At 30.5% G+C, this 27,031-nt stretch overlaps 2 protein-coding genes across 3 annotated transcripts in view; one reads left to right on the top strand and one right to left on the bottom strand.

Annotated features, from left to right (window-relative positions):
* Nucleotides 1-1,334, top strand: part of LOC136980727 (WD repeat-containing protein 91) — a 36,750-nt gene extending 35,416 nt beyond the window's left edge. Inside the window, exons 16-17 of one of the 2 annotated variants that reach the window (XM_067276923.1) lie at nucleotides 475-666; nucleotides 742-1,334. In XM_067276923.1, the coding sequence (XP_067133024.1) occupies nucleotides 475-666; nucleotides 742-897 (348 nt within the window). In that variant the 3' untranslated portion in view covers nucleotides 898-1,334. Of the gene's footprint in view, nucleotides 1-474 lie in introns of both variants that reach the window. The other variant, XM_067276922.1, reaches the window with a different exon arrangement.
* tex (THO complex 3 homolog tex) lies at nucleotides 992-26,945 on the bottom strand. Its single transcript, XM_067276924.1, has 6 exons — nucleotides 26,689-26,945; nucleotides 17,918-18,074; nucleotides 10,057-10,261; nucleotides 6,680-6,841; nucleotides 4,888-4,988; nucleotides 992-1,188 (listed from the first exon to the last, which is right to left on the bottom strand). The coding sequence occupies exons 1-6, from the start codon at nucleotides 26,869-26,871 to the stop codon at nucleotides 1,043-1,045; spliced, it is 954 nt and encodes a 317-aa protein (XP_067133025.1). The 5' UTR covers nucleotides 26,872-26,945; the 3' UTR covers nucleotides 992-1,042.
* Nucleotides 26,946-27,031: the final 86 nt, after the last annotated feature.

Raw genomic sequence — 27,031 nt, 5'->3', positions numbered from 1 at the left:
CATATCGTATTTTGGATAAATACAGTAGTGAACCGAAAATCTGAATCAATTGGGGACTGGGGTTGTTCAGATCAGGGATTTGTTCCGATTACGGTTTATGTACGAAAAAATATATTAACCTATCCGATGTTCAAATTTTTCTCCATTGCGTGTCTCTTCCTGTTGAATTTTCATCGATTTTAAGCCTAACGAAAATTTTTATAATAATAATCGAGGCTATCGTATCGTTAAAAATTATTTCTGCATTTTGTACAAACAAAATAAATATATTGAAGAATATAAAAACATGAAAATTATACTTTAGAAGTAAATTTAGAATCAAAAACGTTCGATTCAGCACGACACAGTCCGACCGAAAATCGTGCCGATTACCGGAATGCCGATTTACGAGTCTCTACTGTAAATATATTTGATATGATTCAAATTCTAAAACACATTAATCAGACAAATTTTCTTTTTTCATTTTTTTTGTAGTTTATCCAATGGAGTATCAACAAAACTGGTGATAAGATGGCTGAATTGGCAATTCATAATGGAGCAACTGGACCATTCATCTTACCAAATAATCCTTCTGTTCATCATCATCCAGTGGGAAAATTATTCACTTTTGATTCTGATGGAAGCCATGTTCTAACTTGCGGTCCTTCTGGAGGGATAATTTATAAGGTATTTTTAGTGGACATTCTTTCAGTTGGATATGTAAAGTTTTATCTACAGAAAATCTTTTTTCTTTCCCTGCAGGACGAGACTAACGGAAGAATCTCTGCTTCCATGAGTTTGGGTGGTCACGTCTGGCCGGTAAACACGGTCGACTGGTGCACCGGCATGGACTGTGGCACTTGCCTCACTGGTTCGTTAAATGGGGACATTGTCATATCTACATTACTGCCACAATAAGATTTTTGCAAGAGTTCATATATTTATCAATTTCTTAAATTATATGCTATTTAATTTATCAGGATAATTTTATACAAAATGATGATGAATACAATTTAAATGTTCAAATGTTTATTTCTACAAATGGAAATAAAAGGCAGCCACACTAGGAATCTGCTGGAAGTCCATACAATTTAACTGTTCCTGCATCTCTGTCTCTGTCATCACAGGCAAATGCCAAGAGGTGGCGTTTCGGATGCCAAGCCACAGTGAAGGTGGGTGACTCACAGGGAACTTCTGCTATTTTTTCACCTGTCAAGAAACAAAACATTTGAAATCTTGCAATGTATTGTATAATTATTATTTCTAAAATGAGGTAAAAAGTCATTCCAAATGTCTGTATTATATTGTATTTATACAACAAACTTAGAAAATTAAATTTATTTTCATTATTAGAATGAGATGCATGTATAACATTAATATTATATATACAATGATTTAGAAACTAAATCATGATGGCAGACTTTTGTATCATAAATGGAGAAAAAACCTACAATTGCTCCAATTAAGACTAGTAAACTCGAGTTTGTGTCATAACCAATATGTTTTAATCAGGAGACAAAAGACATTTTTATTTGCTATGCATTTTGGGATTAAAACACCTCTTCAGGTTACAAAGACAAAAATATATCTGACATTGGTAATTTTGTAATGACAAAGTAAAACTACCAACTAGGAAAACTCTAGTTTTTACATAAACACAAAGCATTTTTTAAAATAAAATTCCTTGTTTTAAAATTCAAGAAAGAAAAATATCAAACTGTCCCAAATGATTAAAAATATGTAAATTATTACTTACATTAATAAGGTAAAATTCTTTTAACCTTTTTAAATTAAAATTGCTGACCAGTTATTAACAGGACTTAAGTTCATTTAATCTCAATGTTACTATTTTATGAATTGACGAGTTTAGATGTTAATTCCATGTATCCTTCAATAAAGACTACTTTGGAAGAACTTGAAGTGGATTATTAGTTAATATAATTGGTTGAAAAATGTTTTTCCTCAAATTATTTTAAGATAGAGGATATGTTTTTTTAGGCAGTTAGGTGGAATAGCAATGGTACAATTATAGACCCTAAACTAGCAATTTGTTTATGGTCGATACTGATAGATTTGCACATATAGATGGAGTATTTTTTTTTTTTTTTATGTAAGATACATTGATGATAATTTACTGATTTTTGATACTGAAAAAATAAAGGATGTTTATGTTGTAAAAATAGCTAATAAAATCCATTTGAGTATGAATTGAAAAAATTGCAATATGAATTATTTGGATGTTACTATAAAGCAGTTAGATTTTCACATTAAGTTCACTACATATAAAAAAAAAGCTTGTAATACATTAGACAAAAGGATTTATGATTTTTAATATCTTTTAAATGTAATAATTTTATAACAGCATTAGCCAAGATTTGGAGAACAACATCCTGTTGGAAGATATGAGATTATTAAACTCTTGGAATTTTTTAAGATACTAGATATGAAGTCAAAAATAATAGAGAAATAAAACAATGCATAACATTCCCTTATTACTGTATTTTTCAAATATATTTTTATATGGTTAAAAGTGTAAAGTTTCGATAATACCGAAAATAAAATTAAAAAAATAAGTAAACCTTCACTAGATGAGAAACAATATTAGTGAAATGGGGAAGAAGTTAGGCAGGAGGTCGACTGAATAAATGTCAATTAGATCAGGTTTCAGATAGTCCCCTTGGTTCTTGCACTGCACAGAATATGGTTGTATGATAAGTAAAAATAGTTAAGATATTACATTTTGAGAAAGATTTATATAAAACATAAGGAATATGTTGAAATATTCCGTTCGTCAAAATCAATTCATTTAAATAAAGGTATTGACGTAGATGCCATTTGTCAAGTTCTGCTGCATAACTGTAAGAAAGTGTGATTGAAAAAGTTAATTGTACTCATGGGAAGTTCTTGTTAATGTCTTTAGGATTATCATCACCAGGAGAATTATAAGATTTATGAGTGGTCAAAATTGTACATAATTTCTCAACAGTTTTATGTATCAATTTACCTTTGTTAATAATTTTTTTTTGATAACAATGCTAGGACAATAATTGTAAATTCACAAAAAATTATATAATTTAAAAGACTCTATCTTAAAATAAAATAATAAAAAAAATATATAATATAATTTTATGTTCTTGAATTTTAAAAAACAAGAAATTTTGTAAAAGAATGCTCTGAGGAAAATATTGTGATGTTACCGAGAGGTATTTATGTAAAAATGAATTTTTCCATTGGTAGTTTTAATTTTTATTTTTTACATTGTCATTACTAATGTTAGATATATCTTTATATATTTGTAGCCTAAAGAGGAATGTTTTAATCCTGAAATGCATAGTGAATAAAAATTTCTTTGGTCAACTGAACTTTGTCTCCTTTAAAATGAACTTGGTTATAATACAAACTCGGTTTTACTGTTTGATAGTCTTAATTGGAACAATTGCAGGTTTTTCTGCATTTATATTAATATATATTATACCAAGATAATTAGTTCAGCTTTACATCGCATAAAATTGCCATCAGTATGGAGCCATAAGAAACCTCTGCCCTGTATATAATAATTTACTTTGACAATGATTTTCTTGACTACAATTTTGAGAAAGGTTCTCTTATAGTCTGGATATGCTAGGCAACAGGCATATTTAAAATGTCTAACATAGTGCCTAATCTATGAAGATTTTATCTAAAAAATTATATGAGCTAATGCAAAATATTTTATGTGTGTCTTATATTTTATTTATCATATGCATAATAAGAATTAACAATGTTAGAAAGACAATACAGGCCCTCTTCACAAAAAAGCTAAAAATATCTGGCAATGAGTTGTATAACTTGCCTGATGAAACCAGGAAAGTTTTCTTTTTAGAATCACTAAATTATTAAGACACTTTATTATATAAAAATAATTTATCCATAACTGTAGAACTATGTGAAAAAAGCATCTTTTTTTGGCACTTTCTTCTAATTTTTAGAACTAGTTCATTACACCTGCCCTCAACTTGAAGAGTAAAGGGTGGCATTCAAAAGAATTTAAAAATTTTATCTTTATTAGGTTATTAGGAGTTCTGTCATTTATAATTCTTTTTAACCAACAAAACCAACAAGCCATTTTTAAAATCACAAAAGGTTTTAAAATTTAAATATACCAATGGATATTATACTAGAGACTTAGCTGAATTCTCTTTGGAGCATTCGACAACATTCTTCTCTGTGTTGCATTATTTGAAGAATTGTTATAAAAACAATTAAGTTTAAACTTTAGCTTTTAAAATTTATTTACTGACTGAAATATATCAAAATTGTTTTATTTGGAGTAAATAATTAAACTGAAAACTATATTCATTTTATAGCATCAATCTTTAGTAACAAAGCAAAATCAAATAAACCAAAAGAAAAGTCAAAAACATAATAATACAGAAATTTATATTTTTTTCTTTTTGTATAAGCAAGCCACTTTACGGGATATCTGAAATCTCTTTATAGGCAATGTGATTTATAGGCAAGATCAAGAATATAGAGATAAAATAGTTCTTGCATTCTCTTCCATGTCTAACCTCTAGATTTTGGAATAACGAAGAATCTCTATTGAAAAAATTTAGAATACAAATTTAAAGCTTCTGATATCCTGATATTTGGACAAATTAATTCAAAATGATTTATAAAAACAAGTTTATAAGAAATACAAGAAATTACATAAATATTTTAAAAATGTATATAAAACTTTACCTTGGAAAACATAAGTATAAAAATAATTTGTTCTGTTTTTATAGTAATGACTTTCCATTTTTTTTTAGAACTAACATCCATCTTTAGAACCATATACAAAATCGCATACTGTATTCAAATTATTTATTCCAAATAAGACAAATCTGGTTAAGTTAACTACAGAAAATATCTTAAAATATTATTTACCAGTTTCTACATCAGCAATGTCAATCAACAAATCTTCTGAAGCAGAAGCAAGCATCCTTCCATCGTGACTGAAACTAATGGTTCTCACAGGCCATTCCAACCTAAAATATGCAAATAATTTTTGTTATAATGAAATTTAGAAAGTTGAGGTGCAAATTTTCTTTAAAAAAAGGATTAATAAGCAATGGATTTTCATGGGATAAAAAGTGCTCCTAAAAATGTATAAAAGTAAACTATTATTTTATTGTGTGAGGCTGGGACCTCATCTGATGATACAAGAGACAGACCATCAAACCAATGATGACAAATGGGTAATATGTTCGTCAAACTGGCATCAGATAGTTGATTTATTCCTTTGAATGGAGCCAGGGAAGCAGAGAAATTGAATGATGTAAAATTCAATTGTCATATTCCCAGTCATAGATTGCATATGGGAAAAAAGTGAGTGACACTGATTGGAGTCTAAAGTGAAAAAGCCAATATTTCCTCAGAGGGGGATGCAATCAGGACTATGTGGACACAGCTGCAATCTCTCTGAAAAGGAAGAAAAACGCAGTTTCTGTAATTTATGGGGGCAATCATTCAGGAAGGAATGTAACCGTACCCTTTGGAGAGAGAGAGGTTGGTCAACACCCCACAACCCATATCATGTTTCTGGCAACAACTTTGGGACCAATGGGGATGCAGGAAACCCACATTTTGAATTAGCCTTTTTTAAAATCACAAAATGTTTTGAAATTTAAATATACCAATAGATATTATACTAGAGACTTGGCTGAATTCTCTTTAGAGAAAAAAAAGTATATAAAATCATCAGGACATTATTGTCCAGTGCTCCTCAGCATCTTGTACCCATTTGGTGAGTGTTCTGTCCAGGAACCTTCATAGACAGAAGTGATCCAGAATTTAGCATATCCATTGTTTTATCCAAAATGAAAAAGACTGTGTTGTTTCCTACTATTTCTTGTATTTTTTTTTTTTTTAATTTCCTTCATATGCAGGCTGCACATAGCTTCTTCTTAACATGCTTTGATTAGAGATTTAGTGTCTGGTATACTTTTCTAAGATGTTCTTGATTGCAGAATGATTTACCTTGTTTAAGAGCAATCCCTAACTATATTAAAGCACAGGAAAATTCATTCTTCTTGCTTGCATTGTCCTTTGAATAATTTAATATGCCAATAGAATAAAGCCAAAATAAAACTCTGTTCCTTCTTTTCATTCTTCTTTCTTCTTGTTGGATATATGTTTTGCATATTAACTTTTTAATTAACTGCTTAACTCATGAAGATGTTTTTCATCCAAATTTATGGTGTCATCACACAGTTTACATCTCAAAATACTATTGTCAGTCATAATTATATACTAACTTCCTTCAAGTTTTGGTTTTGGTATCTTCTTAAACTGGTAAGCTTACCAGTTTAAAAAGATACCAAAGTCAACACAACTTACCCTTTCTCACCTTTGTGATCAATAGAACCATTATTTTACATCAGATGACAGTACTTAAATAAAAAAAAGTATTAATAACAAGCTTAATTCTGATTTTTAAATAGAAATAGAAAAATACAAAAAATACCCAATTTGAGTGCAAAAAAAGGGAGAAAAACCATTAAAAAGCATTCAGCAGTAAAAAAAAGAGGAGCTAATAACCTTCCAAAAATTTGTAATATTAATAAAGAATCAATGTATGATACATTGAAATAGTCTCCTGTGGAAATAACAAATAGGGGAGCATCTCAACTTCCCACTTTAGTTGTAAGTGTAAAGATAGTATATATAATTTTATTACCTTGAAAATGTCCTGACACAGACCAATTCATGGACATCCCAGAGACTGACCAGTGCATCAACACTACCTGTAGCAAAATATTTTCCCACGGGATCAAATTCAATGCAGATGCAGTTGGCAGGATGTGCTGTCAATACACATCTCAACTGTAAATCTGGATAACTGAAAGTAATTTAATTTTTTATTTTGTTGACATACAATAAGTTCTTTACTATAAACATTTTTTAAATTATTAAAATAGACATACAAGATGAGTCTACTAAGTTTGGGGACTGAATTTATAAAAAAAAGTTTTTGGCAGAAATGAAAATTCAGGATAAGTTTTCAAAATATACTCTTCTGTAATCTATACAAATTTTTGCATGTTCAAGTAATTTATGTACACCTTCAAAAGAGGATCTTGTAATGCTGTTTAGTTTCCTTGTTACAGCCTCTTGGGTTTCTGTAATTGACTGAAATTGTCTCCCTTTCAAGGCCAATCTTAATTTGGAGCCAGGTCTAGTGAGCTCCAGTTGTCTACTTGTTCTCCAAATTAAAATTTGCATTGAAAGGAAGTCAATTTCAGAAATCCAAGTGATTGTGATGAGGAACTAAACAGCATTCCAAAAGAGGCAAACATAAATTACTAGTGTATTCCAAAATTTGTATAGATCACAAAGGAAGAAGACATACTGAACTGAATCATTTCTACCAAAACTGTTTTTGTAAATTCAGTCTCCAAACTTAGTAGATACACAATATATGTTTAGCAGAATTTTTTAAATTCAATCAGACACAGATAAACTCATAAAAGTAGCTATTAATCAATAACATATCTAATTGGAGATTTTAAATTCTATTAATGACTTGATAATAAAATGAGAAATGTTTACTTAAAAACAATAATCATTTCATAAAAAAATGGCATTCAAAAGTATATTTAAATGTCTTAGAAAAGAAAAACTAACTATGAAATTTTAATGACTATTATTAGGTTTCAGACTGTGAAAGTCTTTTATAATTATAATCTTTCATTTTTTTAAAGATTTAAAAACCATTATTAAATCCACATTTTTCTAAAACTATTTCAAGCATTATATACAGTATATCAAAATAAACTTTTATCTGAAAAGTAAAATAGTATAAATGAAAATGTATCTTTGTGATGTGTTGCCATTGTCCAGACTAAACTGTTTTAAATTTTGTTGAGTTTTTGTTGAAATAAAACATTGCATTTTATTAACAAATGCATTACATAAACTGGTTCATTTTACGTTATTTTCATAATACTATAATGAAGATATTGATGAAAAAATTAACAGCATGTAAGAGAATTCATCCATAAATACACATTGTATATGGTGAGACATCATAACTGGAGAATTATCAATATTGAAAATTAATTTTTTTTTAAAAATTCAGTCTACCAATTATATTTCATCAAATGAGTGAAACTAAAGTTCATTTTTATGTTATCAGGATAATAAAATCTGTGTTAGCAGATACACTAGAGCAGTGTTTCTCAAACTTTTTGGTCCACGACACCCCTATTGCATTTAAAAATTTCAAAGGACCCTGAAGAATGAGTATGTGTAGAAAAACATCCCGGAGTTAGTGGGTCAATTCAAATTCAGGAGGAGTTAATTTCTTTTGTTTAATTAATCTATCCCATGTTGAAATTTCTCTCCGTTCTGCATTGCTTTGCATTGAATTTTTGTCCATGTTAAGATTAACGAAATTTAAAAAAAAAAATTTTTTCTTTATTTTTCACAAACAAAATAAATATTTTGAAAAATATAAAAACAAAAAAATTATATTTTGGAAGATAATCTAGTCTTGAAACATTCCAATTCAGCACAATACAGTCCTCAGAAAAACAAGCAAAACTTACCACTCACGATGGGAAAAAAGTCTTGTTCAAATACTGGTGCATCCTTAAGGACACTTTCATGGTACCCTCCCAGCTAAAAACATATATCAACTAAAATAATATCGGAGTATCCCAAGACATAGCCAAATATTGTGCCACAGCACTAGAGGAAATTCGAATTTGTGGACAAACTTTTTCAGTTGATCGGTTTTCGGATAACGACGTTCTACTGTATTTCTAATTGGACTTGCCTACAGACGCAATGCTACTAGTGAACACCGTTCCAAATGACAACATTGTTCTATCATAGTTTAAGCGGAGAGTGGCACTCGGGGATTCCCCAATAGTGCACAAATTTATGAATATTATATTTAGGCTCGTATTTAAATATTTATACTGTTTTTATTATTTATATGCGCAATTTATTTAAGTAAAAATTATTTTATATATTTTTTATTTCTATTATTTCTAAACATGATTGCATAGTAAATTTATAAAATATTTCAAATAATTGAATTTCAAAATTGATCTGGCATCAATTTTTCAGTGACCCCCCAAATATTTTTCGCGACCCCACTTTGAGAATCACTGCACTGGAGGACCAGAGATGTAGTCTGTGTCTACCTAAGAGTTTATCTAAAAACTTTCCATACATTTTACATCAGATTGTTTTAAAAAAAATTTATACATAGTTTTATTTTATAAAAGAACATAATAAGAACATGATTCAGAAATAGTCAGAGAATGACAAAACGATAGGTTTATTTTTACAGTATAAATAATTAAAATTATTTGGCACTAGAAACATAAATAATTCATTTCTAACTTAGTACAAAATGGCACTAATGTATTTTAGATTTTTTTCTTCTGGATTCATCTGGCATGCAATGGAACTGAAAATAACTAGTGTAAACAGGCAACATTATTGATTACACTATCTAGGTTTTACAAGCAAGACATTTGCCAACTTTTCCAACGTGTGACTCATTTGATTCATTCTGCTTCTGTTATCCTTTCCTTCTTCAAAATTTTCTGAAATTTTAAATGCCTTCCTTCCATTATGCAAGGAAAAGATGCTGATGTCAATCTATCAATGCTTGATGCATATGCTTAAGTATCAGAATATTCTTCAAAAATGGAAATGTGAAAACTTCATTTGGTAACTTTAAAAATACAAAGAAATTCTATAAATGGCAATGAAAGATAAGCAAGGTACTTTTTTAAAATTCTACTGTGGGAAATATGTAATCTATTGTACTATCAGCTTAAGAGATTTTGGAGAATAGAAGGTGTAGCAAATTTTTGTCCAATGTCCACTTAAGATAAAAATACTGTACATGAATAGTTCTATTACAATATTTTGTCTGCTAAGTATAGATGTCTTCTCTAAACCCAATATTCACTATAATTTATCTTTAAAACTGTAATGAATTAATTAAAATATTAAAATTATGCTTGACCTAAATAAAGGATACTTATTCTTAATGAACAAAATACTGTATATACTGTAGAGTTTAAAAAATCCTACCTTAAAATGTTAATACATCCTTGGCCATTGGTGAGATAGAAAAATGCATTTTCATTATCCCAAGATATTTCATTCACTTCAAATTTAAATTGGAGATCTTTTAATATTTTATGAGTTTTCACATCAATAAAAGTTACTAGATCTTCTTTATTCCCAACAGCAATTGTCTGTCCATCAGGAGACCAACAAATGTTAATATTTTCTCCTGAAAATTGTAATTACTTGTTACTATTACTATCTGTTGCTCTAAAAATTCTCATATGAACATTTCATATAAGAAAGTTTATTATTAAAAAAATTATTTTCAATAAAAATAATCCTATGACAAATAAAAAAAACATTATTAATAATATATAACATAACATATCCAATAAACAACAACCAACCCAATACATTAGAATATCCTAACAACCTGCCAGATTTTTATCAGGCTAAATTTTAGCCTGATAAAAATCCAGAAATCATTTGGAAAAAACAAATACAGTTAAACTTCTATATAACAAGTTGTTAAATCCTGAAAAAAAATTGCTATAAGGAAATTTTGTTATACAGAAATTGCCCTTTTTGGTAACTAAAGTATTATTTTAATGTAATTTTTTCATTATTTGATGTAATTTAAATTAATATAAATACAAAGGCTGTTTCTTTTTCAACCACCGATGGTCCGTAAAACAAATACAAATGTAAATAACAAAATGAATTTATTATCAAAAGTTAGGTACAAACATGGTTACTTTTCGACGTAATGACTGTGAAGATTGAGGTATTTGTCATATCTATGGACAAGCTTTTCAATCCCCTCTTCATAGAATGTTGCTGCCAGTGAATGGAGATGGCCTTAACGACGTTGTTTTGAAGATCGTCATTAGCCCACCTTTCTAACATTTTCAATATTTGAGCCGTTTATTTTGAAAGTGGCCTAAGTCCATTTTTCAAAAAAATCAAGCTAGCTATTTTAATATTTACATTTTTACGTTATCTTTTCATTTTGAAACAAATTGTAAATAATATATTTAAAATTACTAAGATTTTTTAAAACGAAAATTAGCTGGTTAATAGAATGATAAAAATTTTTATCTTAAAAGTGGCTTAAATCACATTTTGAGAGTTGCAAATGGATATGGAGTATATGCAGTAGTGATGCCACGAATAGTGATTTTGCCAAATACCGAATACTCAGTGGCCGAACGTTTGGCAAAATATGTGTACATTTTGCAGGTGACAGGTTACGACCTGTCTCATTGTGGTGAGTGCGGTAGCAGCGCAGTGGGCGCATTTGTTTTATTTGCTAGTAGATTGTGTCATGACACGCATTATGTTCATTGTTACATCAAATTGTGTTACTAATAGTCCTTATGACTATTAGTAACACAATTTGAGCTTGAAACGCGGTTTAACTTTGATGAGAATGACAAATATCTAGTTGCCACTTTTTTTGACTCACATTTCAAAACCAGTTTCCTGGGATTAGTTCAAACACAAAGAGCAAAACAAAAAGTTCTTTTAGAAACTCTGAAAATTAGTTGCGATGAGTCTACTAATACCGATGATGATTCTTCTCCACTTCGTAAAAAAAGAAATATCAATGAAAATGATAAAATCATTGAAATACACGACAGTTTCTGGAACTGTTTTGAGGAAATCGCTACAGAAAATATGCAAAATGATGAGGATGTGGAGAAGAAAAGTGCTATTACAAATGAGATTGATTTTTATATGAAAACTGTTCACCTAGATCGAACAACAGACCTTTACGAGTGGTGGTCAGCAAACACAAAACAATATCCAAGCCTGACAGAAATCGCTAAGATCTATTTATCGTCTCCCGGCAGTAGTGTATATAGTGGAGAAGCTATTTTCAGAAGCGGGTATAGTTTATAAGGAAAAGCACAATCGTTTGCTATCAACAAATGCTGAAAAAATTGTTTTCGTTCATCACAACTTACCACTGATAGATTTTAAGTATTAAATGTAATAATTTGTGATTAAAATAAATACATTTTTGAGTAATATGTGCATTTTTTCCCCATGATTTGGTATTCGGTATTCGGCCGAATAGTATGCAACATTTGGCCGAATACCGAATAATAGCCAAATATTCATGGCATCACTAATATGCAGTAAATTTTTATGAGATAAGAGTTTTATGTCTTATTATTAATGTAGTATTGCTTGATTAACTCAGATAATGAATTTTTAAATAATAATTCCATTAAATATATAATTTTAATAATATATCAACACAAACAAGCAAGTAAGAAAGATTACCAATGTGTTGCAAATTGATAATGGTAACCTTACTGTGCACCTGCAATCTACTTTTCTTGAGTTTCCTGATAATTTTATCCCCCCGTAAAAAACCTTAAAAAGATTTTTTTAAAATCGTCAAGTACATACAGAATTCACTCTAAGAAAGGAGTGAAATCATAAATTGACACCATGTACAGCAATGTTTAGGTCATTTAGGTAAACATTATAAATAGCAAACATTATAAATGGTCTTCTGAAAAACACGACACAGACAGGAGATTTTTTAAACTGTAAAAACTTGGCGTCAAGTGAGGGAACTTGCTGTAAAAGATTCATGGGAGCATGTTGCTACAGCTACCTACATATGGCGACAGAGCCAGAGTTGCCAGATTTTTGTGCTATTTTCAATAATAAATTTAATATCTATTTTAATATTTAAATTTGTTTCTGTAGTCTATTTTCTGTAATATGGGATGTAGGCATTCTTTAATTATTATTATTAATGTACAGTACATATTGGCTTAATAAAGAAATCTATTAGTCAACTTTCAAATTAATTAAATACAGTGAGTGATCGGTTAACGAATCTGTTCCAAGACTTTGTTCGCTATCTGAATTGTTCGTTAACTGATTATCGATTTACCATAGGTTTTTTATGGGAATTTGATTAATTCATTCTAGACCCCAAAAAACAGAAAAATGTGTACTTTCTTACTACATTTATTTATATGTAATAATAAAAATACATATATATACAGTCTTGCATTTTTATTAGTCATGTTTTTTCCATTTGTGGGACTTAAAGAATCTATCTAATGTCGGATTGCTTTTCTCTCTTCTGCAGGATTTTTCAGAAGTAATTAATAGCAATGTAATTGTAGTCTATTAACCTCAACCTGGTTTGGATGCCATTCTAAGACCATTGTTCTGACATCCTCCCACTTCTTCAAAAGTTCTTTAATAGTAGATATCAGCATTAATCCTCCTTTCCAGAAGAAAACATATTTTGCTGAGAGTTTTGGTGTTCTTCATTCAAGAGTTTTTGGTGTTCTACTGTCAGCAGATTAGTTTCAGGTTCCATTATGAGCTCTTCAATGTTCTTTATTTCTCAGATATGATTTTTTTACTCCTTAAGCTGCTTGAGTCTTCTTGATTATACTGTATTTTTCTTAGATAAGATTGAACTGAAGACCTGTTTAAGTCATACTGCCCAGCAACATCAGACATCTTCTGCCCACTCTCTACCTTTGCTATTATACAACTTCCATGATAATAATGTTTATATGTGTGCCTGGAATGAAACAGTCACATCCAGTGGTTCACAGGAAGTAGCATCATGCCTACTTCCTGTACAACAAAATATGGTTAATGTGAGCCTAGGTATACAAAATGGCAGCGCTTCCGGTAACCTCGATGGCAAGTGTTTTTAGAAAAGAAATGTAGATGGCGCTGATAGTAATGATGCCTTCGTATGCAAATATCCATCAAAAAATTCCGTTCAGGAAACATGAGAAATAATGTAAATTTCAAATTTTGGTTATGATGTAGACAGATTATGCACGTTGTTAATTTTTTTAAAAGTGTCTGTGTTTTTTTAAAGTTTGTACAATTTACTCGAAGTCTAAAGTTATCGAGGAGGAAAGTTTGTCAATGGTAATTAACATGTTAAACGTGTCCTTAATGTGTTTAATGCGTGTTAAATGTCATAAAAGCGTATTAAAGGTGTGTTAACATTGTGAGGTAAAAATTTTGTAAAGGGTTTATATGTGGTTCAAATGTGCGTTTAAAGTGTGCAAATGTGTTTAAAAGTGTGTTAAACGTGTTAAATTTGTTATAACCAAGGATACGTAATAGTGATTTCCAACCCGAAAGACAACGTGAATGATACATGGAAGGCTAGGTGGCCGTGGATTGCAGGTGCCACCCTCTGTGGAGATGCTGCCTATCGTAGATGAAAAGGCGAGAGATGTGAATCTTAAGACTGCAGTTCTTAAGAGGAGTAAAATTTATGTACAATATAATACAGGCAAATTTTGTTCAAACCACTGATGTATAGAATTTCGTAATTCACTTCGTCCATGCATCGATTGAATTTATAGGTAGTATGATGACTTTTATTTTTCGTTTCTGGTCCAAGAGTAGGAAAAGTAACCAAAAGCAGGGAAAAAAGTAAGTAGCAAATTTATGTTTTAAAAATGTTTTAGTTTTAAAAAAGTCTAAATATAGGCGTGTTTAGGTTATGTCGACGGTCGCCATTTTGTATACCTAGGCTCACATTAACCCAAAATATGTTAGATGCAAACCTTAGGAATGAAAAGCACATTATAGCTTACAGTGACATGTGTTCAGGACAAAACAGGAATATAAAAGTAGCTTTGACATGGTTAAAAATTGTCCAATCTGCCAAATATAATGTAGATGTCATTGACCATAAGTTCCTATTATAAGGGCATTCACTTCTACCTAATGATAGACACATCGGAGCTGTAGAAAAGGCGTTAAGAAAAAACAATTTATTGTTTGTCCATAAGGAATATTATGAAGTCATAAAAAGTGTCAAAAAAAAATAAGTTCATTCTAAATGAAATGAAACAAGAAGATTTCATTTCAACTAAGCCTCTAGAGAATGCAATTTTTAGAAGGTTAAAAAACACTAATGGAGAAAGGATAAATTGGTTAAAAATATGTTGGATGCAATTTTTGAGAACTGAACCATGTAAAATGTTTCATAAGACATCAATGCATGATAATGCACTATTCAAAACGCTGGATTTACTACTGCATTGGGGGCAACCAAGAAACTTTAATAATATTGAGTTGACACCCATGTACAAAAAAACAAGGCCAAAACTAAAATACAATGATTTAATGGATCTATTATACTATATACCACCTGCACACCATAATTATTTTAAATCTCTCCCACAAACAAAAATAAAATATCATTAATTTTAATGTAACATTTTTTTATAGTGAATAAAAGTTGAATATTTTTTAATTTTATAACATAAAATAGTATATATTTCTTATTATTTCAAGGGAAATTTATTTTTTGGACTTATGCCTTTTTAAGAATTAGAAAAGTTATTTCATTAATTTTGAAAGTGGCTTAAGTCCATTTATAGTTATCAAAAACATATTATTTTTTAAACAATGTTAATGCTAATTGGGTTGATAAATTATACACCATTAGAAACACAAAAATATTATACTACCATTTTATTAGTTACCAATATTTTTAAATTTATTAAAACGCAAACCCTTAAATATCAGATGTTATTGCTGTTGTGAAGTCTATTTTAATACCTTTGACAAACTGTTTTATTTGGAAGAAATAAAAATGTTTCAGCATCATTGAAAATAACAAGTGGAAGACTATGTAGGAAAATAACTATACCACATTTTCCCAAGACCACCCTTACATAACAGGGCAAGAACTATTGGAATTATCTTTGTAAATTCAGCAGTTCATTCAGATATAATTATTAGTGATAACTGGCATGGTTTAACCTGACAAGCTCTGAAGTCAAAACTATAACTAGCTAGATAGAATTAATAGATATCCCATTATACACAGTGATGATATCTATTACAAGTTTAATGACAAGTTTTGAAACTGTTTTCATTTTTTAACTCTTCATTTATCATCATCAAGTTATTTCTATTTAAATTTTATTTTTTCTTGATAAAGATTCATTCCTCTAATAATCAAAATGATATATCTTAATTATAGTTAATCTTTCATAAGAAGAGAATTTTGTTTCAGTGTTACTATGCAATCCAAAAATGAACCCAGAAAATGGCAATCTAATTTATTTAAATACAGTATATGATTTAAAAGTGGAAACACACAAAACATTAAAAATAATAAAATACTGTTTCAATATTTTTTGTAAATTGTGTAGATGTAAATTAAAATAATTTAAAATTGCAATTTTTATTTTTCATATATTATCAGTAGAAAATTGGCATTTGAATGAAAATTGTTTAATAATGTTTATTAAAAATCATTATTAGACTCATAATATGCACTTTTTATAATAAGATAAATAATAATGGTACTCCATATTTGAATGAATTATCACAGATAAAAATTAATATATTCAATATTATGGCTTATAAGATGTATTTAAGATTGCTTTTATATATATCTATATGTGTAAAAGATTAGGTGCCAGGGTAATAAGTCTTTTAACAACTGAAGTCCAATTTTCTTTGAGGTGGGTGTTAAAAGGTTGTCCTGTAGCACCCACATATTACATATGACAGGAGACTGGCAGGCATTTACAAGGAGATAGCCAGAAATAATAATTTCTAATTAGCTTTCAAAAGTCCCTCAGTTTTCATCCTCCTGTAAAATGCTAAAGACCATCCAGATATATGTCCCTACCCTGGAGGAGAGGTGTACCTGGATATAAATTCCTGTTATGGATCACAGACCCAACCACAACTTAATATACTTGGGTGCTATGGAGAAATCTTTAAATACTCATCTCAAAGAACATTGGATTTCCATCATTAAAAGGCATACCACCAATCCCAACACCGAGGTGCATTTTGATTGAGCACGCATCCTACATCACACCTCTCACAAGAACAGATTACATATTTAGAACAGAAATTTATAAAGCCATGAGAAAAAATGCAGTAATCAACTTTAAAGAAGTGGGCTCCTTCCCTCCTGTATGGAAGTTATTTTATGACGTTTAATCTTACAACTCATTCCCCCGCTATCAGCAGATGATAGTAACCATCAATCATGAGTAATCCTTTTTGAACCGTTTATTTTAACAGCTGCATTCAAACTGAAAAGATTTTTTAGCCTACAGTTCAACAAAGGTGAAAACATTTGCTTTTGTAGTTTATTGCTGGATATCGGTTTTATGTGTAGTGCTTATTTATGCATACCCAGTTTGAATTGTTGAATTAATCAATAAGTGTTCAAGTACTAAAAATAAAATGAATGGTAATTGGTTAACTTCTAATTCTGTTGATTCTTGGTTGTGAATATGGCTTTCAGAAATATATCCAGAAAATTTTAGTAATACAATAAACAATGAAACTACAAGTTCTCCCCTATTTCCAAGAGTTGAACTTACAAACTTTCAGAATTATGAACAATTTAACCATATGTGTAAAATTTAGATTTTGCTCAGATTTGAAGTTCTGTTGCTGCTCATAGAATATCATTGTAGTCAGCCTTTGGGCAATAATAAATAATAAATTTTTTAAAATAATTATTACAAGCTTATTTCTATTGTGGATTATCATTTTTAATGTTTGCATGAATACTAGGTTTCATTGCCTCTCAAGAGCTGGTGTTGAAGTTGGTAATGTTGGAGTAATGGTGTTTTTCACTATTATTTTAATTTCTATACACTTTCATGATTAGTGATTCAAAAAAATACCTCCAAAATGTAATAGTAAATCTAGCCACTGCTATTCTATCTTCACTATTAACTGCTATTAACTATGTTCATTATTATATTCCGTGTATAAATGTAGTTTTTAGGTTAGTTTTCAACATACAACAAAACCTCAGTAACCTAACTTGTTTGTGAGTAGAGAAGCACCCTATGATATTACTTGTAACAAAAAATCAATTTCATACCTTTGGTTGGAACTGTGGCAGCACATTTCTGGGTTCTTGCATCCCATATCCGAACTGTTTTATCAAGGCTAGCAGTTGCTAAGTGATCAGGATTTCCAGGATGCCAGCAAAGCTGATCAACACTATCTGAATGACCCTTGAATGTATATTCTTTACTCTAAAAATTAATAATTTATAGATATATATTAACAAGTAAACAGTGCTAAATGCTAGTTTATAATTTAGAAACATTGATAATTAAATATACTGTAAGTATAATATATAATGTATGAGGGTTATTTTTTTCCAACCTCCACCAACCCAGAATAAAAAAACAAGAATGAAGACAAAACCACTTTATTTGTAGAAGGTAGTTACAATCTTCAGATCTTTTTTCCACATAATTGTCTTCTTGATACAGGCAGACATCGTACGTGACACCAGCTTTTGTATACCCATGTCGAAGAACGTTGCTGCCAGGCCATTCAACCAATCTTTAACACTGTCAGTCGGCGGTATACAGTGTGGACCTTGAAATTTGAGGAAACTCCTCACTGAGCTCAGAAATCGTGAACTGACACCTTGCTCTCACCAATTGATCCATTTTGTCCACCAAATCGTCAGTCATCACACACTTCCTCCCTCAACTGTTCTCATCATAAACGTTGTCACATCCTTGTTTGAATTTCCTGCACCATTCACGCATTGGATCAATTGGTGCGAGAAATGTGTCGGTTTGCGATTTCTGAGCTCAGTGAGAAGTTTCCTCAAATTTCAAGGTCCACACTGTATACCGCTGACTGACAGTGTTAAAGGTTGGTTGAATGGCCTGGTGGCAGCGTTCTTCGACACAGATATACAAAAGCTGGTGTCACGGTACGATGTCTGCCTGAATCAAGAAGACAATTATGTGGAAAAATAGCTGAAGACTGTAACTACCTTCTACAAATAAAGTGGTTTTGTTCTTCATTCTTGTTTTTTTATTCTGGGTTGGTGGAGGTTGAAAAAAAATAACCCTCATATATTGTATAATATGATGTATATGATATATATATACATATTTACAGCATATTTAATTATAGAATATAATATCTTTATATTCTTATTTATTTTTATTTAATTATATTCTTAAAGAACATAATAAAATTAAAAATATAACTTTTCTTTATTAAACTGAACAGATAATTGTAAAAAAAATTTGTTATTACTATAAAAAAAAAAGAGTAGATATGTTTTGAGCTGATGATCAATAATTCGTTGGATTACTACTTTGTTTTGAAGCTGGCATATCTTTGTGATATCTTTAAAACAGTCTACAGACTTATATTGCATGATGCAAGCATAGACATTCAATTTCTTGCATTTTTGTTAACATATTTCATTAATACCTTTTCACATAATTTTATTTTGTGTTTACTGTATTATACATACATACATACATATATATTATATTATACAACTTTATCTCAAATGTCTGATGCTTGTACCATTCAAGCTCATGTTGTATAACTTTTAACTCTTCTCTTGTCCTATAGAGTTAGTGGAACTGAGTTGAGCGCCACCTGTATGCAGGCAAAGAAAACTGCTTCTGGAAAACACGTGTCTTTGGGTTGGATATGTACTGAAATGTGGTGCTTGTTTTCTTCCTGTGATAATGAACCAGATTTCTCTCACACAAAACTTCAAAAAATAACTGTTGTGTGGTTGGTTGTAGTGTTACCTATATTACGGCACCGACAGGTTCAAAAGTTAACCACTAATGTGCGATAGTATTTTTTAAAAAATTGATATTAATATCGATAATATGACATACATACGTGCAGAATCAATACATTAAGTCAAAATAATCTACAGTCACTTCTCGAGTTACGACCACCTCGACTTATAACAAAAATTTTAAAATGTATCAATTTTTTATAGCTTTCGTCAAATATATATCATATACATATCGCTACTTTGGAAGAACACCGGCACAACTCAAAAAATTGCGATTTTTTGATTATGTCATAATCAAAATGAAAATGTAGTAAATTTTGATCTGTAAAAGTGTCATAAAAGTAACTTGCATATTTGGCCACTAGGAAGCAGTTATGTGAGTGTTGAATAAGTGATAAGTGATATTCAGTTAAAGCTTTGAATGGGATTTTCTCAAAACTAGTTATTTTGAGTTGTGCCAGTTTTTCTTTCAAAGTAGCGATATATATCTTGTGATTGTTTGCATCATCTTTAGTTTTGTTCTGCAGTTAGTTACCCTTTGTGTGTGCTTGTATACGATCGCTAACTGTTTTGTTGTTAAGTACAGTCACTTCTTGACTTACGTCTGAAGTTGCAGAACCGAACCCTGTTGTAAGTCGAGAAGTGACTGTATTGACTAATGTAGGCATTACTCTGACCGTAAACTACAGAATGTATGTAATATTATATATTATTTAAATATATACTTATAAATATATAAATTTATAATTTATCAAATTGCTATTTATTAAAATATATATAGGGTTACATGTAACATACAAAATTCATACAGAATAAATTCATATATTGCAAGAATGCTATTATTCCTCAGGAAGAATCAAATGAACAAAATGTTGAAACAAAAGTAATGAACATGAAGTACTGAACTTTAAAATTATCACGTTGAAAAATCACTGATAAGATCATCATCATCAGAATCTTCCTCACTAGAATGATTTTGTATGGTTGAAGCAGATGATGGTTTCCAAGTGTAACATTTTATCATTGTTGCTTTTAAGTAGCTCCTTTGCTAATAACAGTGCTTCACAGGAATCGGTAAGAACTTAATTTTGTAGTTTAGTTTTTATTAAATTTAATTGCAAAAAAATACATTCAACTGCTGCACTTGAATGAGGAAGCAATAAAAACATCTATTTACTGCCAAAGTAAAGTAAAAAAAATATAGAACTATAAAATAAAAATGAATGTTTTGAAAGGTACTAAATTGAAAGGAAAGATTTTAGGATTTCATGAATGGTAATAGGAAAATTGTAATTGGGTATCTTGGTACTGGAACAAGTAAAAAGGTACTAGATTAGTTCAAAAGTACTAGGTGGAACAACACTGCTGCCGCCTTTGTAGCCCTGATTCTGTTACCCGGCATTGCCGCTAGAGGTGCCTCAATCTAGTTTCACCATTCCTTCCACTAGCTCTATTGTCTAGCTTGATACATTCTTGGTAATCCCTTATTTTTCCCTGTCTTTGTTCATAGCACCTTATTATTTTTCATCATGTCCTCAACAAAAAATCTTAAAATTTTCCTGCAAAATATTAGATCAATTAAAACAAATGCCTATCTCTTGCCTCAATTTTAAATAATTTTTATGATTTATTTATTTTAACAGAAAGTTGGCTTACTTCAAACTCTGATGATGTTTTGAATTTTATTAATACATTGGGTTATCCCATAATATCCAACATGGTGGTGGGATCCTTATGATTTTCTCCCTTGCTCAGACTTATTAAAGTTTTTGAATATCGTGATTCCATCTTTTCCATCAAGCTTCCAGCCTCTAATCTCGTAATTATTTTGATCTATGCTCGCCATAATAAGAGAGATTCTATTTTCAAAATATTACATTGATACCTTTTCTCCTTTATCAATTCCCAAAATCTAAGGTTTATTTTATGTGGTGATTTTAATATGCCTAACATCTGGATCTCTAATGGCCCACACTCTTCCTCCCTTGACCAGACTGAACAATTTTTTATTAATGGTATTTATTATTTTTTTCATTTTAAACAAGAAATTCTTTTTCCATGTTGTCATAATAATCTTCTAGATTTTGCTTTCACCTATAATTGTACCATGTCAACCAGTCATGTTCTTGGTTTTAACTCTGATCACAATGCCATATGTCTAGATATCCTTCTACACATGCATAAACATCAATCTGCTAGGCATATTAATATTCCCAATTGGGCCTCATTCAAAGGAGCAGAAGCCTCAAAAATCCTCTTCTCAATTGACTAGACCTTCCTTGACTATCCTATTTCCCCTCAGAAACTAACTGATAAAAGTTATAATATATTTTCGGCCACAATCAGTAAGTTTTTACAATTCCATAAATAAACACTTCTGCTCATAGATTGCTTTCTTTACACCTAAAGAAACTATCTAACACTATCAGAAAACAATGGACTAAAACATTATGGGAACCCACATGACCTTTACATACACAGAATATTATAACAATGCTACTATCAGGAACACCATATTGTCTTCCAAAAATATTTCAACAGGATTTTATCTAACTTTGCTGCAGACCCCCCCGAACCTTCTGGTGTTTCATTCCCAAATTTTCAAAAAAACTATTACCAAACAAAAATCTATTCTGATAATAAAATTTATGATATTTTTAATAATATCAAATCTAGATACTTTCACCTCCTACCTGAAGCTAACTTTCATTTGCTATCTTTTCAACAATATACACATAATTTTGTTATTTCTTTTTCTGAAGTTAAGTCTGCCATTGATAGCTTAAATGACTCCAATTACACCCCAGACTCAATTTCTGCTCATTTCTATAAAAATCTAAAAGCAATATCCACTGTTATTCTTTCCGAATTTTTCACAAGGCTATTAAACTCAAGCTATGTCCCAAATCAATGGTTAATTTCAAAAATAAATATCCTCCCCAAAAGAGATAGTTCATCCTTTAGACCAATCACTATCCTACCAGACAAGCTAAAAATCTTTGAAACATGTTTATATCATAAAATTTATACCCAAATTACTTCCAGAATTTCCTCTCAACAACACAGCGGCATTTGTAATCTTTCAACCACCACTAACCTTGAATCAACTTACACAATTCTGCAAAATTTTGAGAAAAAAAAATCCACTTACATAATTTATATTGACATCTCCCCAGGCTTTCAATTCAGTTATCCCTAGTGTGAGGATGCACGAATAGAGGACTATTTTATTTAATAAGTTAAAAGTTTTGTACAATTAATCAATAAATTAATATAATATCAGGTCAGTCCATAAGTCCATGCTCATTTTTATGACCTTGAGAAAAATCTTGTTTTGCTGCTAAAAATGTCAGTCTAATGTGATAATTTTTACACTGAAGTGTTAAATTGGATCTCATTCATATAATACTGTTCAGAATTGTGAACATTTCAGTTGTTTATTTTCATTAAAATGGAAGACTCAGTTGTTTATTTTCATTAAACTGTACAGAAACTTGCCGATGAATATAAAAGACATGTTTTATACTTTTTATTTTTAAGTGGTGAGAATGCTATAAATGCAGCCAAAAAAATAAATACTGTGCATAATCAAATTGTAATTAGTGCAAGGACTGTGCAGAAGTGGTTTGAAAGATTTAGAAACAATGATTTTAGTATGGAGGATAAGGCTCGTACTGGAAGACCCGTAGACTTTGATGATGATGCTCTCTCTGCACTAGTTGAAGCAGAACCATCATAACAGTTGATGAAATTGTGGAACGTTTAAATTCATCCCATGGAACTGTTCATAGACACCTACAACAAATCGGAAAAGTTTCAAAGCTAGGAAAATGGATACCACATAAACTGTCAATAGCAAACCGACAACAACGTGTAAACATTTGCTCGTCTCTTTTATCCCGTATTGTTTTAGAACATTTTCTTGGGAAGCTGGTTACTGGAGATGAAAAATGGATCCTCTATAATAATGTGACGAGAAAAAGACAATGGATGGATCGCGACAAGCAGCTAAAACCGACTGCAAAAGGTGGGTTGCATCCAAAAAAAATTCTTTTGTCTGTTTGGTGGGATATGTCAGATGTAATTCACTTTGAGCTGTTAGAACCTAATCAAACAATTACAGCTCAAATGTATTGTGAGCAATTAGAGCGTTTAAATGAAAAATTGAAAAAAAATCGACTGTCGTTAGTGAACAGAAAGCAGGTTCTCTTGCAGCATAACAATGCCAGACCACACGCTGCAAAAATAACTGTACAGAAACTTGAAAGCTACAACTGGGAAATTTTACCTCATCCACCATATTCACCAGATATTGCTCCCAGTGATTATCATCTTTTTTGCAGTTTGCAGAATTTTTTAAAAGGAAAAACTTTTGAGGATGAGAACAATGTAAAAAAGGCTATTTCCGAATATTTTGATTCAAAACCGAAATCATTTTACAAAGACGGGATTAAAAAGCTACCATCAAGACGGCAAGAAATTGTACAAAATAATGGTGAATACATTATAGATTGAAATAAAATTTAATTAAAATTTTTTGCTGCTTTTTTTGTAGATAAAAATATACATGAACTTATGGACTGACCTGATATTTTAGCATTAAAAGTGACACATTTATCACTCTTTTTGGGAAAGGGAAGCAAAATTTCCTTTCTAGAGATGTTATCACCCCTCTCCAACAGTCTTATCACACATCTCCAATAAACATCTGTCATCTGAGTCAAGACAACTATCCTATTAGACATCAATTCATCCTGTCAGATTCATCTTGATGATTCATCCCGTCAAATCAATGAGTGTGATTGGAAAATTTTTTTTATAAAAAGGGCAATTCTCATTATTCAAGGAATAATGAGGAATAAAGGGATTTGAAAGGGATTATTCGAGGAATAAGGAGAATTTGCCCTTTTTATGAAACAATTCTTCCAATCACACTCACCTCAAAAAGTATTACATTACTTATACTTACATTTCTTAGATGGTTTGAAAGCTACTGAACATAGAATTTATGAAAGAACTATCCACTCAATAGTTCCATACAGAAAATTTTATGATTGAACTACTGTAAAATTTCTAATAATGTATATGTGAGATCGGGGAATTCCAGGTTAACTCCTTTTCCACATACAGGATGGTAAATAGTTAAGATTTGTCAAAATCTTCTCGTCAGGCCTAACACTGGTTAGGATAAACTAATTGCATCCTAACTCACAATGAAATTAATTTATCTTATCTTCAGAGTGGCTGAAGACGTGACAACAACAACTTGACCGGAATTTTAGGAGGGTTTAGTAAATACAAAAATTATTACGTGGTTTGTGGGCCGACAATGGAGTTAGGCATTAAATCAACTAAGCGACAAATAAGCATATAACTATTATTTATTATAGAAGATTATAACCACTACATATACAAATAAATGACAACAATGATAAAACATAAAGATTAGGATCAACAATCAAGTGTGTGAGGATATTTAGTTTTAACTTGCTAAGTTTACATATTTCAATTAATTATAGTACTGCATTTTAGTTCCTTATTTTCTCCTGAATCGTTGGCGGGGCCAGCAGCAATTTCCTGAATTTGGCGGAAAACATTTTTGGTTTAAACACAAACTTTCTAAAGAGTTTGATTTCCAGTCCCAGCATCGAGTGTTTATGTTTGGCCCAATTTATAGGATTTCATCCATCCCTAATTATTCGAGTCACCTGAGGAGAGACTTTTATATCAACCCAACAAGGAAAGTCAACATCTCTCCTCAGGAACTTCCTTCTAAAATGGAAGAAAGTCCCTCCTTGACTCATAACTATAAACAAAAAGATTTTGTTTGTTAAAATTTTAAAATTATATCAATTTAAACAAATAGTATCAACCCCAGATTCTAACATATATAATTCTCAAAACATTAAAACAGTTATTCTGTAAATGTAATTAAACCAAAGAACTACTCCATAAGTAAAGTAACTTCAAAAATAATGTTTGAATGGAGGTTTGTATTACAGTTAAGTTGTATTCCAACAAAACAGTTACAGTTTTTCAATTGCAGATGGAGAGGATTGTCATTTCGTAATAAGTCAAAGATTCTACATAATAAATACGGTTATCCGTAAACATTATGTGAATGTATTAGATTGGTGCATAATTATTAGGCGTTTTTGTTGGCAGGTCATTTGTTAATAAAACTTGCTGTTTTGTTTATTTTTTTTAATAAAAATATTATTTTATGTTTACATTATAAAAATGCATGTCGATAATCATACTGATATTCGTCATATTATGCTTTATCACCTTGAAAAAGGATGGAAAGCAACACAGTCATTTCGTGATCTCAACGAACGTTTCGGCAAAGGAACAATCAGCGAAAGACAATGCAGGAAAGGTTTCAAATTCGGGTAACACTAGCTCAAAAGATAAGCCAGGAAGAGGTTGACCATTGGATTTCGACAACCAGGCACTTTTGGCAGCTGTGGAAGAGGACAAAAGCTTGACAACTCAAATGCCAGCTGAAGACTTCAAATCAATGAAAATTTGGACACATTCAGCGTTATTGTTGTCAAAGAGTTTGTGGGGCCCATCCAACCACTTTCCATACCTTTCCAAGCTTTTTGAGACAACGAATGATGGTCGAATGGTAACCCGCAAACAAAAACGCCCGATAATTATGCACCAACCTAATAGTCTTATACAGGCAGGATGCAAAAGTAAATATACACAGTTGTGAATTTCAGATATACAGTTGTTTGGAACAGAGTTCTTTATTGCTTACATTTTATTATTTTGCATTCCTTATTTGTGATTTATGTATAGAGAATGAATGTTTTTTTCCTTTATTTTTCCATAATAAAAACCGTATACCTACTTTAGTACTGCTTGTGTATTTTTAATATAGTAAATGGTGTTTTACTTGTTTTCCCTATTATTTCCCTCCATTATTTCATTTTCCCTATTATTTAATAACAGAACTTTCACCCAGTTCTGTTATTAGATAATAGGAAAAATGAAATAATGGAGGGAAATAATAGGGAAGATGAAGCCAGATTTACATTTTATTTTTTCAGTAAAATAAATTCCCTTACCAGTCGATCACGATCTAAGCTGAAGATGCTAACAGTTTTATCGAAACTTCCCGATGCTAAACGTTTTCCATCACAGTTCCAGTCCACAGAATGCACTTTAGACGAATGAGCCGGAATATCTTTAACGCGGCCGCAATTTTGGAAATAATGTCTCATAGTTTCAACATACGAATGATTACCCATAACGTTTTACTTCGTTTCAAACAGCAGCGGGATTACTTAGAACGCGGGATCAGTTACACAAGTTGTTGCAAAAATTTCCCTATTGTCCAAGAAAAATTTTCTCGAAAAGTATATTTTAGTTAAAAATATTAATTAATTTCAAAAATAATTAATTATAATA

The sequence above is a fragment of the Centruroides vittatus genome, unplaced genomic scaffold (genome assembly GCF_030686945.1).
Source record: "Centruroides vittatus isolate TY-2023 unplaced genomic scaffold, ASM3068694v2 contig_717, whole genome shotgun sequence".
In the NCBI taxonomy this organism is placed as follows: Eukaryota; Metazoa; Arthropoda; class Arachnida; order Scorpiones; family Buthidae; genus Centruroides; species Centruroides vittatus.
Note: the sequence above shows the minus strand (reverse complement) of the source record. Positions and strands in the feature narration are given on the sequence as shown.

Bases quoted from the DNA above. Each gene is read 5' to 3' on its own strand.
- tex (XM_067276924.1), bottom strand. From the start codon at position 26,871: ATGGGTAATCATTCGTATGTTGAAACTATGAGACATTATTTCCAAAAT. The intron at 10,262-17,917 runs GTATGAAATTGA...TACAATTTTCAG, and splicing joins TGCCACAGTTCCAACCAAAG to GAGAAAATATTAACATTTGT. The intron at 4,989-6,679 runs GTAATAAAATTA...TGCATATTTTAG, and splicing joins TGTGTCAGGACATTTTCAAG to GTTGGAATGGCCTGTGAGAA.